Source organism: Caloenas nicobarica, chromosome 2 (genome assembly GCF_036013445.1).
Source record: "Caloenas nicobarica isolate bCalNic1 chromosome 2, bCalNic1.hap1, whole genome shotgun sequence".
Classification (NCBI taxonomy): Eukaryota; Metazoa; Chordata; class Aves; order Columbiformes; family Columbidae; genus Caloenas; species Caloenas nicobarica.
The window spans coordinates 47,187,478-47,206,091 of record NC_088246.1 but is presented as its reverse complement, the minus strand read 5'-3'; the positions used below and the strand labels follow the sequence as shown (position 1 = coordinate 47,206,091).

The following is an 18,614-nucleotide window of genomic DNA, read 5'->3' as shown; positions in this document are numbered from 1 at the left end:
TGCCATCTCACCTCTTGTACCACCATTTGTGTATATTTTCTCTCATCATCACTATTCTTGATGGAGTCTCAGCTTGATAAGTTCTGCACTGATATGTAAGAAGGTATTATTGCTGCTCTGATGAGGACACCATCTGTGAGGAAAAAAAGGGAATCTGCCATCATCTGCCCTTCTTTTTTGGTTGTTGTTGGGTAATCTTTTAATCCAGTAATTTTTTTATCAAAATCTTGTAGATAGTACATGCCAAGTGACCTTATTGCAGAGATCAAATGAGGAATTGTTTGTTAAATAACTGCATCAGGAAGGATTTTCCATGTGGGGGGGAATGTGCAAGGAAAAGCATGACAAGACTTCTGTGCTGATTCCTGTTATTCACTGTTGGATCAAGTATAGTGGATTTGGAGTGTATTTGATTTTATCAGTCAGTAAAAACTAAGTAGCTTTGTTAGCTAATGTTTCAATTAAAGATCAAAATATCTACAGACTATCTCTCGTATATGCTGTATGCCATCACATTCTCTAATATATGCCATTTCTCAGTAGTCTTTGAGTCCACTTGATGAACTATGTTGTCACCCTGTGTAACTGTCAACACTGTGAAGTCCTAATTGAACAAACGTGTATGGTTACCTTCATTCCCGTGCAGGGCCTGGTGAAGGAAAGCCAGCCATCTACCTAAGGTTTTGTGTGGTAGGGGCCAGAGTTCATTATGTTTCTTTGACAATGCAGATCCGTCTTGGCACTTATCATGACCGTACTGCAAATGCAGTACAGTGAGGATCTCAATATTTAAAATATAAAAGAAAGTCAGAAGTGAAAGATGGCAAACATTTTTCATCACAGTACCATCAAAACGAGAGAAATTATGTAGGGCCACCCACGCATTGATGCAATGTGGGTGCCTGTTCAAAAGAAGTTTGGCCAACCTGCCTTAAGGAATGTGCATATCAAGAAAGAGCCAAGCATATAAACAACAAATATCAAAATATATCAATATATCAAAAAGTATCACATTTGCACAAACTGACATCCTGCCCAGGACTCTCAGTATACAGTAAAAGGGCATGACCTGGGCTGCAGACAGAACTGTTGTTGCTCTCCTGCACCTTCAACTTTTCCAAAAGTTTAGTTTGGGGTTAAAACATGTTTATTAAGTACTGCTGGGATGCTCACATTAGTGCTTATGCTGGCTTACGTATTGCAAAATGAATCACATCGAGTTAATGGCACGCTTTAACTGTTCCAGCATGATTTGAATTAGATTTCACACTAGTGAGCTGATGGTCTTGTGACACAACAGAGCGGTCGCCACTTCCCCATGGATGCTCTGTGCAGTGTGGGGGTTGTTCAGTCTTGATATATTTGTACTACTAAAAGAAAGAGTTTATTTGCTGGAAAGTGGAGAGCCTGTGTTCCTAGTCCAACCCCCTTCAACTATTATGCAAAATACTGGAAGGAAAAAAAGTCAAACAAAACCCTTGATATTCTTTATTTTTATTAGAATTTTAACAACATGAGTAAGTTGAAACCTGTAAGCAAAGCGATTATATGAGGAGGGTCTAATAAAGTTGTTCAAGCTACAACCTACTTTGATTGTTGAATCAAACTGAATAAAGCAGGCTGCTTTGATGGGTTTTTAGCTTACACGAACATAATTGGCAGTGACATCTTCTCTTGCTTTAATGGCAATGGTCTTCTGTGGGCTGCGAGTTTCATAATTAGCTGAAAGTAAAAAAAAAAAAAAAGTTGGTCACTACTACAGATAGGAAAATTGCTGAACCAAGACTACTATCCCCAGTTCAGTTAGTGAAATCTCACCAATTTCAGCAGGAACCGATTATTAAAAAAAATTATTCCTGAGCAGAAGAGCAAGTCAAAAGCTGTGGATCAAATTCTCAGGGGTTCCATGACTAGTGGTGATTAAGGATCTTAAAAAAGATCAACCGAGCAACCCAAGCACCGTAAAGGCATTTACAGTTGTTCCCAGAGGACAAATGTTGAGAGTCTGAACTATGTTTCTTCAGAAAGGGTACAGTTAGTGGGCCAGATTCTGTCCTTGGACTTGGCGAGGAACTTGTGTGCTTAGAATGGGAGCTTCCCCAGGACCACAGCTTTAGTATTTGGACTGTAGAGTGGGAGGAGGAGGGAAGGCATAATGTACTCAAGGCAAGAAACAACAGCACAGCTGTTTTGCAGCCACTAATGTAGCTCCCAGATGCTGTAGTTCCTTTTTAATCTCAAATCTTCAGGGAAGTGAAACTCATAGACATAGTGGTGTATTCCTAAACCTTGTCTCACCACAGCAGTGCTGGGAACCACCCATCTCGAATACTTCAGGAATCTCTGCATGACTGGATTTGGGGTGTTCTTCCCCTTTGGCATCTTCTCCAAACCTCACCATATACCATCCAGCCTTACAAAACACGAGAACCACCCTAGTCCTCCTGCTTCCATCAGCCTCCCAACCCCTTCCCAGGGAGCGCATTGTCTCCATTTTCATGGCATACTTGCTTTTGAGGAGAAGTACCTGCTTTGTTCTCCATCCAGAAGGCAGTGATATGTGGCAATGTCTTTCTCCAGCTGTTGTTTGCTGGTCAGCAGATTTTCACGATCCCGCTGCTGCTGCTCAGTCTCTACTTTGATTTCTCCCATCTCTGCCTCCAGCTTGGAAATGACAGAGCCTAGGTTCTGCAGTTCGATGTCATGCCAGTGCTTGGCGTCATATAAAGAGTTCTCCAGACCCCTCTTCTGTAAGGGCAGGACAACAGACAAAAAAACAGTCAAGTTTTCAGATGCCTCATAGTAATTTTTATTCTGGTTTGACCAATATCTCTATTGAATACATTTATGTGGAGATGTAATATTTTGAGTATTCCTTTCTTTAGATGCTTTGAAAAATTTGTATTATCATTACAAAGGTTGAACTACTTTGGTTACAAGGTGCAGGATTCTTCACATTGTCAAGTACTTCCGACCTAGCAATCTCAGTGAAATTATTATTATCAAGACACTGAAGACTGACATTTGGGACCCAGTTTTAAAATGTGTTACATTTAGTGCACCATGTCAATCAAGAAAAGCGCAGAAATATCTGGCATCTCCAGAAACAGTATCTGCTGGAAAATGGGATTTATTCTTAAGCCTGCATCTGAAGATGGGAATGTTTTCCTTTGATGGCATGTTGAATTCACACAGAATGTACCCACCCATTGAAAACCCAACAGTACTTACCAAGGTTCTCAAAGATTCGGTTTCTGCTTGCAAGCTCTGTATTTTGCAGGCGGTTTCATGGAACTCGGTTCTGAGGCCCTCCACCAGCTCTTCCTCCTGGGTTCGCATGGCAGCTGTCGTTTCAGCCTGCTGCTGGTACAAGTTTGCAACTGTTGTCACAGCCTACTCAAATTATGTTTTAGTTTCCTTACGTACCAAACTGACCACTAATACTTTCACAGTTTGCCATAATTCTGACTAAGTTTGATTCTTGTATATTAAATCCCCTGGCTGGATGCTTCTTAGTGTCAAAATTACCATATTTTCTATGCATTTACTCTAAAATGGCTTATAGATATGTTTATCTATTTTGCTTATAGATATGTCTATATATTTTATCTATGTCAACAAAAGCTGTTCAGCATTCATACTAGTATGTTTTAAATGACCTATAAAAAGAAAACGTTGCTGTAATTCATTTTGTAGCTATACTATCATTTAAGTGTTTTCACTTAGTCTATTGGATTTCAGAAGTATTCACACCTTGATTTTTCACATAGGATTCTATGAGTTAGAGAGCAAGTCATATCACAGAAGTCAGAAAAACAATTTCTGTTAATTGAATTAAGATATTCTTACACAATTTAATGCTTTTGTTGCTTATGGGTTTTATATGTGTTTAGTTCAGGCTCCTTGAAAATAGGTGAAGGAAAAGGTACCTTAGTAAAAATAAAATTTATATGCTTTTTTAATGAGGCCTGAGATCAAGGTTTTCAATCCAGAGCTCTGGGCTCTCTAGCAAATGCAATTCTTCAGTCAAAATCTACGTTTCTTCTGGCTGACACTGAAGTTAAACTATGCAAAATACTTCCATTCCACTCTGAAAATTCATCTTGACCCTGCCCTAATTTTCTGATTATGCATTATTTTATTTTAAAAGTAAGGTAAAAAAAAAAAAAATCTGAGACCATGCATCAGAAATCATTTTTATAATTTTTTTTTGTACCATCATATGGACCCCACACCTTGGTCATTGTGAATGAAATAATCTCAGGTGCAAAAGGTTGTTTAAGTACCAGTTAATTAACAAAGAGAATTTAGGATTTATTAACCTGTGTTGAAAAAGGCCAAATTTCAGTCCAAACACCAAAACTGTCCTTTCCAGCAAATTGCACAGAGCCTGGGTTTTCCAGAAATACTTCACAGGGGCTTGTGCTTCAGAGAGACATAATCCCACCTCACTAGTCCTGGTGGACCCAGTGTAGTGATCATGGACCTGCCACTCTGAAGTAATTCACGTCTCCTAAGTTGTGTTGAGAGTGTAGTCTGCATGTTATTATGGTACGAGGGCTATAAATGCCCCTTTTATGAGATACATAAGGCAGGGACGGTGCCTTTGCATCCATATTTATAGCCTCCACACACTACCCAAAGCCTGGCATCTCTTATTCACATTTACCCTGCTGGTGGCCCAAATGCTACCTATAAATCCCACTTGCCCTCACCACAGGTGATGTTGAAACTCATCCAGGAGTTACCCTAAGATGTGATGTGAATGTTAGAACAGGCAGATGGAGTAGATGGAGGTGGCCACATTAAGACCTAAATACTGAGGATGATGCAACAAGTAAGCACACACTGAATGAGCTCTAAAGCTTTTGGTACACACAAGGTTTTCGCATCCTCCTTACAGGATTACCAGCTGAGTTGCCCCAGAAATCCTTGTGGGGGATGCCACTGGGCATGACACTTGGCCTCAGCTTTGGAATTCCTTCTGTAGAGAAGTGCAGATGTAGTCTTTGTGTCCTCTTCAGTAGGCATTTCGTGATTTCTGAGGTCTCTGCTCTTCCTATTCCTGAGGCACTACACAAGGGAAAGGCTGTACTGAATTGTGGTGCCCACAAACTGGACTAATGGAGGGAGAGGATGAAATAATCCTCCTAAATCTGCATCATTTTGGTGCCTGAGTTTCCTAGGAATGTGCAAATTTCAAGCATGTCTGTAGAGTTCTGAGCCAGGTGTTGTGCATGAGTGCAGAATCTCTCATTAGTCTGTTTTTTATGGAATCAAGATAATTAAAGGATGATTAGGGACAGCCACCAACATCCAGGATCTGATAAGCATGGTATCTGCAGAAGGAAAGTGACTTTTATAAGCTCTTAAGACTTCCGGGAATGCGTTAGCAAAGTAGCAAAGAAGGGAGAAACAACTGACATAAATCACAAGATTTTTCAAAACCTTTCACGAGATCTAGTGCAAGGGATGACAGAGGAAGGTGTGTAATCATGTGCCCTGGGTAGAGCATTGTCATGGATCTACAGCTGGACAAGAGACAGGACATGAAGAGGAGGATTAAGGTCTAGTTCCATTATGACAGAAGTTTAACAGCTTGACGACTCAAGGTTTACTGCCTTGAGGATGAATCTTGAATTAGCAGGACTTATGGATGGCAGAAAGCAATACAGATTAGCAATGAGCAGGGCTGGATATGTGGAATCCAGCTATGTGAATGAACAGCACCACATCATTAAATGAAGCATGTTTCAGGGGAAAATATTAAACAGCTTGCGTGCCTTACAAGGGTTTAAATCACTTGCAGCAATTCAGGGAAAGGTTTTGAGCATTATGGACAAAAAAGTGCAGAGGTCAAACCAACGGACTTGAGTTTTGTCATTACTTACTCATCTAAAAAAAGTCTCATGTGAAACTCTGTTATGTATGAATGTAAATGGATACGTTTTGGTGCTGGAATATCCATAAAAAATCTAGCTAAGACTGCAAGTCTAGTCAGAAGACAAAGCAAATGAGGCAAGGGAATTAGTCAGAAAATAACAAAAATATTGCCCTGATGTCTAAGTCAGTGCTAGGACATAATTTGAAATACCTTGGTCTCACCTGCTCACAGCTACACCAAAGAATGGGTGCAGAGCAAGGGAATTAAAATATTAGGGACCAAGGAAACCCTCACAGAGAGAGACTGAGGAACTAGTAATGAAGAGCAAAGGAGAGAAGGGAACTGCTCTCCCTCCTCTGATGTCGCAAAAGGGTAAGGGCAAATTTTTCCCAGTGTGGATAACCAAATGATGCAACTTAGCCACATAAGATAACGTAAGTCCTCAAGCTTAGTTGAAAAAAGCTGAACTCTTGTTATCTGTATAAATACTAATAATCTGAATAGATCTGTATGAGATACAAAACTGCATGAGATACAAAACTGCATCATCTGGGTTTAATGAGAGGCATAGTTGGGGACAAAAAAACGCTAGAACGTCATACCAGAACCTACTCTGAACTGAAACTGATTTTCCAGTGATCTGTGATATTCTGATTCTTTCTCCCATTTAAAAAAAAAAAAAAAAAATCAAGCAAACAAAAACAAACAAAAAACCCCCCAGGAATGACTTAAACTAGTAAGAGCATAGACTAAGATGGCCAAGTAGGGATGGGTTAGGTTATGTCTGCTTGTTGACATTTCTCTGCAGTGTCTGGTGTTGGCCGCAGCCAAAGACATGATAGTGGCATCCAATGGTCAGTCTGGTATGAGCTGGCAGTTTTCTCCCTAGATGATCTCTCTCTGCAGCTAAAAGACCAGTTATTGAAGGTATGAAAGAAACAGGAAGAAAGAAGTTGTGAAGGTGTGTTTGAAAAGGAGGAGGTGGAACAAGCAGGACGTGAAAGTGGGGACACTGAAGAATTTGTTGCTGTCAGAGTAATGCTCATTTTGCTGAAACTCAGCATTGGGCCAGGAACAGATTTTCTAGGAAAAGCTGAGGATAGTCTGGCTTTTCAGGGCTGCATATGCTTCGTATGGAGATGCTCTCTGCGCTCATGTAGTTTATTACTGTGTCACCAACTTCCTTTGGGCTGTACAAGCTGAAAATCAGGCCCCCGCAGACTAACCTTAGAAAAACTTTGTTTAGTAACAGTCTGGCACCCTCACAAACTTGATGGGACCTCTGGGATGGGTCCTTGTACATTCCCTAGCACCTTTGGTATCACTGTTGTCACAGGATTTTACTTCTTTATTTTGAAAATAAACACCTACTCAGAGCTTGCATATGTCTTTGCAAACATATTTCTTGCTTTTTTTTCATGCTGTTCAACTTCACTACCCCCTGCTTCTCTCATGGCAGCTCTGTGCCATGGAACGAGGGGGGGCTGATTTTTGCTAAATATTTCTATAGCACAGCTGTAGTTGTGATTTGCTGTGCCATGCTCTCCTGCAATAGCCAACTCAGAATGAGACGGCTGCTAACAAATAGGATTGGCCACTGAACTTTATGCTTCAGCTCTGCAAAAATACTTCCTTCAACCAGCCATGCTGGAAAACGAATGAGCGATCCCTTGTGACAGAGAAAAAGCTGCATTTAAAGGCTATTCAGACTCAGAGTCGGGAGAGGAGAAGACTTTTAAAGGGAATGGCTATAATCATCATTTTTAATTTCTAAGTTAATATCCAGTTTTTCCACTGCTGCCAAAGGAAAAAATTTCAAGGAGAAACCCACAAAAAGTCTGTAGCTGTATACTTAGTGTAGAGCAATATGTTTTGCCCTTCTGATTTATAGACCCATGAAATTGTTTGGTGGAGGAACAGCCCTAGTAAGAAGGGTAATGACTGTGACTTATCCTACATAGAAGGAATCAACTGGTTTTGTTTTTCTTAGCCAACATTTCAGAGTCCGTAGAAGGCTCCCGCAGATATTCGTGGTATCAGCAGGGCCATTTCCATCGCTGCTTAATGCTGTGCATCCCACAAAAGCCACCAATATTTATGAGTGTATTTTCCCATGGACTTGGGCCAAAAATCCTTTAGATTTTTACCATCTTTTTTGTTTTGAGAAAAAAGCAAACACCAACCCTCAAAATTACTGCATAGTATTAGACAGTAGTATCTTGGGCTGCATCAAAAGGAGCTTGGTCAGCAGGCCAAAGAGGGTGATTCTGCCCCTCTGCTCCGCTCTGGTGAGACCCCACCTGGAGTCCTGCATCCAGCTCTGGAGCCCTCAGTGCAGGAAAGACATGGACCTGTTGGAGAGGGGCCAGAGGAGGCCACCAAGATGATCAGAGAGCTGGAACACTTCTCCTATGAGGACAGGCTGAGAGAGTTGGGGTTGTTCAACCTGGAGAAGAGAAGGCACTGGAGAGACCTTATAGCAGCCTTACAGTACCTAAAAGGGACCAACAGGAAAGATGGGGAGGGGCTCTTTGTCAGGGAGTGTAATGATATGACAAGGGGTAAAGGCTTTAAACTGAGAGAAGGTAGATTTAGATTAGATATAAGGAAGAAGTTCTTCACCATGAGGGTAGTGAGGCACTGAAACAGGTTGCCCAGAGAAGCTGTGGATGCCCCATCCCTGGAAGTGTTCAAGGCCAGGCTGGATGGGGCTTTGAGCAACCTGGTCTAGTGGAAGGTGTCCTGGTTCTTGGCAGGGAGGCTGGAACTAGATGGTCTTTAAGGTCCCATCCAACCCATACCATTCTGTGATTTGATGACTTTGTGTTTTCTTGAAATCCTGTAATGTCCAACATAATGTGAGTTACAGAGCACTTACCTTGGTACGGAGCAGGGCACCTGTCTCAGCACGATTCTTTTCAATGTCTCTCTCCCAGTGGATTCTGATTTTTTCCAGTATGTCATCCAGGCCACTTCCCAGGGGAACATCAAGCTCTTCCAACTGAGATCCAGCAAGCTGCTTGTATAACACCTTCACATCCTTGAACAAAAATAACAGACATAAAAGAAGGTGAGCTGGACGACTGAATGGTAGCTTCAGAGGGGCTCAAGGAATTACAGAATCACAGAATGGTTAGGGTTGGAAGGGACCTCTGAAGATCATCTAATCCAACCCACCTGCTAAAGCGGGTACACCTAGAATAGATTGCACAGGTGCCACAAACAGAGAGAATAATTAGATTTGGTCCCAAAAGGTGTCTCTGCCTTAATGATTTAGTGCACTGGAAGGTTTCTTTTTCAGCTGTGCATTTGCCTTGCTTCTCCATGGGGAATCTTGCTGCAGCTCCAGGTTAGTAGAAGTGGTTTCCCCATTGGTGGGAGGAGACTGAAGTACCAAGGCACTGCCTGAAGCAGCCATCTCACAGTGGCATGTTCCTCCAGCAGTCAGAGCCTGACACACGCATGCTGCACATCTGGGACCTGAGCCCATCACAGCTGCATTGCCAGTAAAGCTGCAATGTGGGCTTTGGGTCAAGGAACTAACAGCTTACAGCAAATCAAACCCTCTTCCTTCTCTGCTGCACCATGCAATAACCTAGGCATGCATCTCCTGGGAGATACAACAAGTTGGGCAAAACAGCAGGAGCTCCACAGCCTCACAGCTTGTGTGAGCCACATGTGTGCTTTTGTGCACGTCCATGTTAGATGAAGAGCACTCTCCTTCTCCATGACAGCATTCTGATCCTTCTTTACATATATAGTGCTCCAAAAACATGTATGCAGTAGAGAATTAGTGTATCAAGACTTGCACGCTTAAAAGTAGTGCATCAGTTGTACATGGTGTTCAGGAACACAAGAATGAATGAGTTTTGCACATGTGTCTGAACTGTCTGGCACCAGAATCCTTTTACATCAATCTGTTTATATATGCTATTGGCATAAACAAAAAAGTAGTATAAAAGCATCTAGGAGCCGTATTTATAAGCAATGGCCCCAACAGTGACAATACTGGAAAAAAAAGGATTTGATTTATGTGAATTATTAACCTATAAGAATGAAAAGCTCAAAATGTACCCACTCCAAGTTCAGAAAAGCTTCAAAAGGACTTGACACTGGAGGAAAGAAAGGTTTGAATTAGTTCGGCAAAGTCCTTGGGACTTTATTGTGCCAGAGCTCGGCTGGAGTAATTGCAATAGTTGCTTCCAGCCCTTATTCTGTGACTTCTCTTGAGCAGCTTCCTCTGGTGCCGCTGCCATGGGAAAATCAGGTTTGTGCTGGGGTGGTTCTGCAAATGCTCAGATACTCCCAGCAGGTAAAGACAGGAGCACCCTTCCATCCTGCAAGGGCTCCTCACTAGCTAAACGTGGAGCAAGAGGAGCTGTTGGAAAGGTGTTCTCGTTGTGGTGTATATAGGGGCAACCAGTGCTGGCTTTTCTGGTTTCACAGCAATCATTGCAATACACACCGATCTGAAGGGGATCTTGTGTATTTCTATCCATTTTCTGTTTTCCCTCTTATCTTGAATAACTTCTGTCTTTCTCATGGCTTGCAGTGGTGATGAAGCCACTGGTTATTTTCTGCAAAAAGTCAGCCTTGGGATTAGACTCATGAAAGTAGAGAGAGGATGAAGCAACCTCATCTTGGCAAGCCAAGTCTCTTTATGCCTAAAAATGTTGCTGAAATCTTGAGGCTGGAGAAATAACCTGTATGAAATGCAAGGTAGGACAGTGCCTTGCTTCTGTGAGCCATCTGAACTCAAGCTCTCTTCTACTTTTGAGCACAATTGCTTGCTGTCCTTTATGTGGGATTAGTAATAGCTCCATATTTGAGCCCCCATCAGTAACGATGCAGATTTGGGTCCAATCCTGAAACCGCTGCTGAAGGGAATAAACCAGCTTCACACAAATAGTGCTGGTGAATGTAATGAGTAAGTGGGAAAATATTGCAAAACCGGATAATAATGGGCTTCCCTTCTAGCTGCCTGTCCCCGTGACTTGCCTCAGTGGTGTGTTGCTCAGGAGAGATTCAGTTTTGGGAACTGAGCAGCTTGCTAAGCCAAGCAGGATATTATCAGAAGAGCCCGGTTGATGCTCCGCATCAGCGCAGCAGGACCAAAGCTTGTTCCCTGCACAAGCATTTTCTCTTTAAATCTGTGGCTCAGAATCAGACCTCCCTGTTGAGACATCCACATACATGACTGGCAACCCCATGACCTTCACGTGGTGTCTAGCAAGAAATGATGACATCTCTTACATGTCATTCTTATCAGATGAGAAAGAGTTAAAACTTAAATGTAAGTAATTTGATCATGCCTCAGAGGTCAGGGCTTTAAGTTAACAGAGAAGAGCGAAATAAGAGCAGTTTTCAGGAGAATCTCACCACCCAGAGAGGGCAGGTAGAGCTTTTTAGTGCTTGCTTTGCACTAGATGTGTGATACCAACTGGATGAAACAGGTATGCATTGGCTTTGCAGTGTCTCAAGTCTGGACTTACTTCTTCATGAGTCTTTGACAGCAAAGTTAGTTCTTCTTTCATGCTTTCTATCTGACTCTCCAGATCCATTTTAGTTAGGTTAGCATCATCAATCACTTTATATAGGGAATTAATTTCATCTTCCACTGCCTTTCTGAATGGCTGTTCATTTTCATACCTGCAGAGAAAAACGAACAAACAAACAAACCCAACCAACCAACCACCCCCCCAAAAAAACCCCAAACAACAACAAAAAACAAACCCAAACCTTAATACAGCACAGCTCAGCAAGAAAGACCTGCCTCTTTTTTTTTTTTGAAATGACACCATTTGTGCTAATTAGCTCATGTGTCCCAGAGAGAGGCACAGAAGATATACTTTGCTCTCACCTTATCTCGCTATGCTTGAATTTAACTACCTGAAGTACCCTGTCATTAACTCAGAGTGTAATAAAACAAGCCAAGTTAGCAGTCTGCGCTACGGTGGTTGTCAGCCTGATACGATTCCTGAATAAGCACGGAGAGGCACGTGGTCTCTTGCCAGATCTGGTATTTATATACAGTATGACTATGAGTGGCTTTTTCTCTGTTTGCTTAGCTGTAAAATCAGAATACCTGCTCGGTGATCTACATAAAAGCTTTTCAGAGCTATGGTTAAAGAAAACGTGTGCATCATACGTTACTTTTACTAGCAGATAAGTTGATAACAGTCTGTTCTATGTTCCAGGGTCCCAGCCCATCCCTAAGACCAAATCCTAGTGGCCTCAAAATAAATAGGAAATTTGAGTGGTTGGTTTGTCAACTAGAATTGCTGTTAAAGCAAATGGCTCATTTCTAGACTGTGGCCACAATGGTAGAGAAAAATGCGGCAGGCAGTTGCTAGTCTACAGCACTGCTTGCTGTGTTGCTCTTATTGGAACCTTTGCATTTTAGACGTTCCTTTGAAAATGTGTCTGGGTTGTGTGGTGAATCTCCTGGGGTGGAAGGTTTTTGTGTGAAACCCATCCAACCCTGGGACATGGTGGCCAGGGAGGTTAGACAGGGGGGGCTGGCAGGTTAGATGGGAGCCAGCTTCATAAACAAGTCCTGCACTTTGCCCCTTGAGAACCACCTGCCTTGCTGGGAGTTCAACAGCTTGGGAAAGTGGCAGCTGATCCCAATGAGCATTAGGAGCTTTCACTGTGCAGTGGATTGATTTGACATTGATTTTGTTATGTAGACTGCTTGTTCAAGTCAGCTGACATTTTTGAAAAACATTTTTAAAAACAACTTAAAATATGAGTGTAGTTTGCTGGATGTAAAGCCATGAAACGAGTATCTCAGAGTTGTACCATTCTGAAATAAAGACCAAGCCTAAGAATGTGATTAACACACTTATTGATATGATTAAATAAAATAATACCACAGAGTGACGTTTAACGGATGATAAAAATCAAAGGAAATAACAATCAATTAGTTTTAAGTACAGTTTGTGTGTCAGATCTTGTGAAAAGCTATTTGTAAATGAATGAGTCCATTATGAGTAAATGCTAGAAGGATCAAATCTCCTGAGTAAAATTTAAAGAGCTTCATGTACTCATGTGCATGAATATTAGGCTTTGCAAACAGAAATACATTAAAAAGTAGTTTGCCAGTATTTAAGATCTTCTTTTACAATTCATTTCTGTCAGTAAAGACAAGGAAAATCAGTGCAGCGCATTTATTTTTTCTTATCTAACGTTTCCACACTGACATTTGTAGTGGTGCAGTTTTTACTTTTCAGCTGCTGCAGCAGAATGATTGTTACTTCCAAAACCACTTGTGTTGTACTGGAAATTAAAACTGAAAATCACATGGAAGTTTGCCTTTGTAAAATATCAACCCAAATTTGAATGAAAACTGACCTCTCAGTAAGAGATCAATGTCTGTATACCAAAAAATAGCTTAAGTCATTTTGCTAGTGCACATTTTTGTTACTATAAATCTTCAAAATCTTACAAAATAATGTTAACATCATAATTATTTTGATGTTACAAAACCCCTCCCAAGTCAGGGTGTTGAATATTCAACTTAAAAGAAGGGGCCCATTCTACTCACTAAGCATTAATCCCTTATAGAGTAAGATTTTGCCAAGGCAAAGTTGCAAATAAAGTGGCCAGCGAGGTGCCACCACAAGACTACCTGTCTTTAAAATCTTCAGCACAGGCTTGAATGTTCTCAGTGTGCAGCATAAGACGAGCGTTTTCAAGGACTGCTTCACCCACCTAGAAGGAGACAACAGAACTCAAGCAATGAAGAGCTTCAGCACATTAGCTATGTGCCTTGTACATGTATCTTAAGCAGAGGTATATCTTCGATTCTGAAAGTAATCCTTTAGTCTAGTGCTGTTCAAGTCACTTATTCCAGATAATTTAATCAATTAATTTTGTACATATAAATTCACAAATTCTCGGCAAATAGTCTGTAATTTGTCATCAAACTACTCATCGTTCCTTAGCATTAATCTTGTGGAAACACTTTTATTCTGCTCATTGCAATGAGCAACATTCATTACTGTGTGCAAGGTACGTTCATCATTTCAATCCCGCTTATATCTTCTAGATACAATTTAAGTAGCACTCGTGCAGTTCCTATTCTACTTCCATATCAATAATCCTTTCCAGGGTTGTCCTCTTCAGTAAGCCAAGGAATACTTGTTGCTCAGTGTCCTGGTTTTGTTAAAAATAAGACCAGTTTCTCTTTAGCGAATTTTCCTTTCAGCTAAGTTCTTAGTAACTGCACTTTTCTGAAGTTGGATGCATGTTTTGGTAGACATAGCAATGGAACGCAAGATTGCTGATAAGGATGCATGTCCCGTAAGTGAGAGAGGCAAGGAGGAGTGAACTGAATAGGTGACTAAAACTGAGCAACTAAGTATTCCATCCCATCCACGTCATACATCATATAAAAATGGGTGATCACGAGGGTCTCCCTTCTCTTCCACTATGGCCAACATCTGGGAATGACCCTGCCTGCTGTCCCTGCAAATCTGAGGCCTAGTGACAGACCCTGCATCCTTGAGTTCAGTTCTGGTTTGCTGCAGACTCCAACCCAGGACTTTCAGGTGCCTGCCCTGCAGTTACTGGAGCGGTTCTGAGCTTTGCCAGGGAATTCAAGATTGGTTTTGTATATTTTGTATTATTTTCTCTATTTTATTACTAGCATTAGTAGAACATTTTTAACTTTTTTTTCCAACTTGCACGTCTGTCTTTCTTTTCCCCCTATCGCCTCTCCTTGGTGGGAAGCGGGGGGCTCTGGGACGGTGGGGGGTTAACAGAAAGCATCTGTCGCAGTTTATTGTTGCCTTGCAAACAAACCATGACACTCAGCTCCCAGACCATCATTTTTCTTCCCTGATGGGATCCTGTAAGCTCTTGCAATAGTTATGAGACCTGAGAAGCCCACAGTCTTCGAATATTATTACACCAAATGTGAAATGCTTTTGAAAGATTGTGCAAATCAGACTGCAGTGTCATTGCTATGGCTCTGGGTGGGTACCTTTAATGCCTAGGAGGCATTTGAGGGGTCAGCAAACCTGGAAGGCTTGTGACATAGCAGCTTGTTGTTATTCTAGAAGGTTATATAAAATGATAAAAAAGTGAAAAAAGACCATTTCTTGTCCTAGAATCATACGTGCGCTGGGCTATGGAGGTGACCGAAGACATGCTGGATTCAGTATCAGGATTAGAGCAATCATTCTGCAAATAAGTGTCTGGGGGCTTCAGCCATCCTGTGGTCCATGCTGTCACTCTGGAGGAGCTAAATTCAACAACTCTTGGGTCTTTTTCAGAAGATGCCTATGGAGATTTGCAGTTGAAACTAAACCACCCCATGAATAACAGCCACTTTTTAAGCAGGCTAGGAGAGTTCTTGAAGCAGAAGTCTTTCTTTAGATAATTAAGTCTGCAACTAAATGAGATTGCAAATCCTCCAAAGCACTCTGCTCCCCTGAGGTAAAACAGGTCATGCAACGTGGAGGTGGACATGCAAGGCTGAAGCTACATGGTAATTAACATTCATCCTCATGAAATGTGGCTTACTGCTCCAGATGTTTTACAGATGCTTGGACAAACAAATACGAAATATGTGAAGGCATCTGATAAGGAGAGATCTGGAGGAGTACCCTATTCCCCACATCAAGAAGTCCACAGTAGATCATGAAGTTAAAAGCACTCTGCATCTTTTAACTCTGAGGAGGCAGGACAGTTAAAAAAAGTGGTTTGCTTACTTCTCACCTACTGTTACGAACAAAAAAGGGAAGTGGCTGTGGCTGGAAGCCTGGAGCTGGAGCCCCATTCCTGCCAGCTCCAGCTCAGGGCTTGGCTTCCAAAGGAAACAGAACCGATGCCATTGTATGGGCAGCCAATTTTTCATTAATAAGTGTGGGATTTCTTGGCCAATTCCAGAAGCTATGATAGAGGGAGTGGCCATCTCAGAGACATGCAGTTCCAACATGTTTCATGACAATAGCATCTAGACAGAGGAGAAAGTTCCCATGAATATACTGCCACTGGGCATAAGAAGCCCCAGTTTTGGCATGAGAAAATTAGAGAGCACAGGAACATGCAGGAGTCAGAGATGTTACGAAAGCCACAGATGTGAGCAAAGAGATGGTATCTGATGGCACACCAGCCAGCCCTGCCATGCAGCACACAGGTACAGAAAGACATTTATGCGCTCTCTTGCACACAGAACAGGCTCCTCTTCATTGTTCAACCCCTTGTTTCCTTCTCCCTGCTTCTTTCCAACCCCACTTTACCAGCACTGGCCTAACTCCTCAGCCCCCAAGTCATCCCTTCTGTGGCATTTCAGAGCTGCTGGGCAGACATGGGACTTTGGGGATGTGCTGCTCTGCTATTCTCAGGTCCCCTTGCACCAGGAAACCTGAGATTCTCCTGAAAGATGGAGAAAAGACATTTAGTTTTCACACGGCAGCAGCATGGAGGTAGAGGCAGGTCTTTGATCCAAACTCTGAATGTTTTTTTCTTTTTCAATTTTCTTTTTTCTACAGAAATTATTTTCTCTTCCTGCCAAATCATAAACATATGGATCGTCAAAGAGCCTTTTTTTTCCCCGACTCAAATCAGAGAGCAGAAACACTGCCCCATGTTTGCCCTCCCCTGTCAAAACAAGCCCATTCGCCTCCAGCATTGAGCCCCTGTGGTTACAATATCTGACCTAAAGTCTGATGAAAATGAATGTCTTTGAGAGAACTGGGACCATACCAGGAGCGCAAGTAACATTAAATCCTGTGAGCTGCACGGTGCCACTCAGAGGTATGTTAATGGCTAACTTCAGAGGCTGAATTCTGTGTGAAATGTTTTTTGGGCTGCATTGCAAGAAGAAGCAGGGAGTAGCTGGTGATTTTCCACTGCCTGGATTTCTTCCTCTTTGCAGAGGAAAACTGGTTTTAAAAGTGCTTTTCAGTAGTAATCTTGTGGCTTTATTGAAGCATTTGGGGTGGTTTCTTACCTGCCCCACGAGTGAATGTCTCTAGCAGACCCCTGGTATCATACTCCTGAGGACTTGGTTAATACTTGACTCCCCTCTTCACAGACCAGCAGCTAATGCCAAATGTTCAGTGAGAAAGTCCAGGGCTTTCCAGAACTGCACACAAACCTAAACTGTGCCATGTAAGTCAAAATGGTATAAAAATGTCAAACATTTGGAAGGCTTCAGGGATGGGAGTTTTAACGGGAACCAGCAGGCATTAGCCTTTCAGCCCTCCTGGAAATGAGCTGTGTACGCTTTAAATCCGACAGCAAACCTGAAGCATAAACAATGACACAGTAGTTTCTGTGTAGAAACTGGGTTTCCTAAAAAATTCTCCCTGATTTGCATGAGCTGTGAAAGCCCTTTTCTAGGCTTGAGAAGAAGAGATGTAAGACTTCCATCTAGTGGCTCTTTTGTTTGGTTTAATTCTCCTAATAATCGACAGCTGGATGCAAACACTCAGCATTAGTGAGACTGATTCGTAGCCACTTTGCTGACACATGTACTAAAAAGCATGATGCAGCAGTTCAGGAAACATGCTTCTTTGTGCTCATTGGAAATGAGAGGGCTCACAATGCTGCAAGCACTTGGACATTGCCTCCTCCGCTTGTAAAGCAGACAGCAATGCTGTCCTGCCTCACAGGGCTTCTGGGATGCTTAATTCACTGATGCTCATGTGGCATTTAAACAGCCAAGATGGGAAGTGTTGTCAAAATGCAAATATTATTACTAATAATAGCTCCTTTAAGTCACATATTTGCTTTCAACACTTGCATCTGTGATGTACATACACCTTCTGAACATGGGGGGTTTTTTTGCAGCTCTTGAATTAATGCTGAATATTTGTTGTATAAAACATCTTAAATAGAAAGCAGCAACAATTTTGTTAGATTTCATTGTGATTTTATGGACATGAAAACACAACCTCACTTTTTAGCAAAAAAAAGAAATCTTAACAAAATCTGTATCAGCGTACTGGCCCGTTTACTGGGTTATGACTGGCAACAAGGAAAACCAGCTGCTTCAAGGGCGTTCGCAGTTTCCAGCCTTGATAAAGTGTGATGTGGTGCAGACACTTATGGGGACAACTTATCCCTGGTTGATTTTTAAGAAAAGATCTCACTAAGCTCAGAACTACAAGATTTACTATGCCTTTCAAATTCTTAGCTATGCTTTATCAATATCTTTGTATACTTTCGCTGTTCTTACAAATGCCTAATGCCTTTTTGAATGCTGCTGAATTTGTGGCCTCAGGTGTGGCCAATGATGAATCTCATGGTTTAATTATTTATGTAATAGAAAATTATCTGGCTTTTGTGTTCACTTCAGTTAAAGCAAATGATGCAGCAGTGGAGAAAGATCAGAAGATGCTGGTCTAGTCTCTTCTTCCACACACAGAAAGAAATGGTTGATATCAGCCCATCGCCTCCAACACATTGTAATTCACAGCTAAATCAGGCTAAAATCACACAAGCCAGTGCCTGCTGTGCAGATACAAAGCAGTAAACTTGAATGCTTTTGGTCATGCATTCTGTGTTGAAATCCTTCAGAGCCTGAAGAAGGAAAACCTCAAGGTAGAAAGACTGGCATCTGTTGCATTGCCTTGGGAAAGGTAATACCTGGAGAGAGACTGGGAAGATTGATGGGTCCTTTGCAGATTTCTGCTGCATCCAAGAAAACACAACTTCATTCATACATCGTATATTTTATAAGTAAACAGGACTGCCTGGTTCTTAAAGCATGAGATGC

At 41.8% G+C, this 18,614-nt stretch overlaps 1 protein-coding gene across 1 annotated transcript in view; it reads right to left on the bottom strand.

The window, feature by feature from the left end:
• The window catches only part of BFSP2 (beaded filament structural protein 2), a 28,925-nt gene that overhangs the window by 5,538 nt on the left and 4,773 nt on the right, over positions 1 to 18,614 (bottom strand). Inside the window, exons 2-6 of the mRNA XM_065627915.1 lie at positions 13,515 to 13,597; positions 11,377 to 11,533; positions 8,763 to 8,924; positions 3,232 to 3,363; positions 2,528 to 2,748 (exon numbers count right to left, since the gene is read on the bottom strand). Of these exons, the coding sequence (XP_065483987.1) occupies positions 2,528 to 2,748; positions 3,232 to 3,363; positions 8,763 to 8,924; positions 11,377 to 11,533; positions 13,515 to 13,597 (755 nt within the window). The remainder of the gene's footprint in view (positions 1 to 2,527; positions 2,749 to 3,231; positions 3,364 to 8,762; positions 8,925 to 11,376; positions 11,534 to 13,514; positions 13,598 to 18,614) is intronic.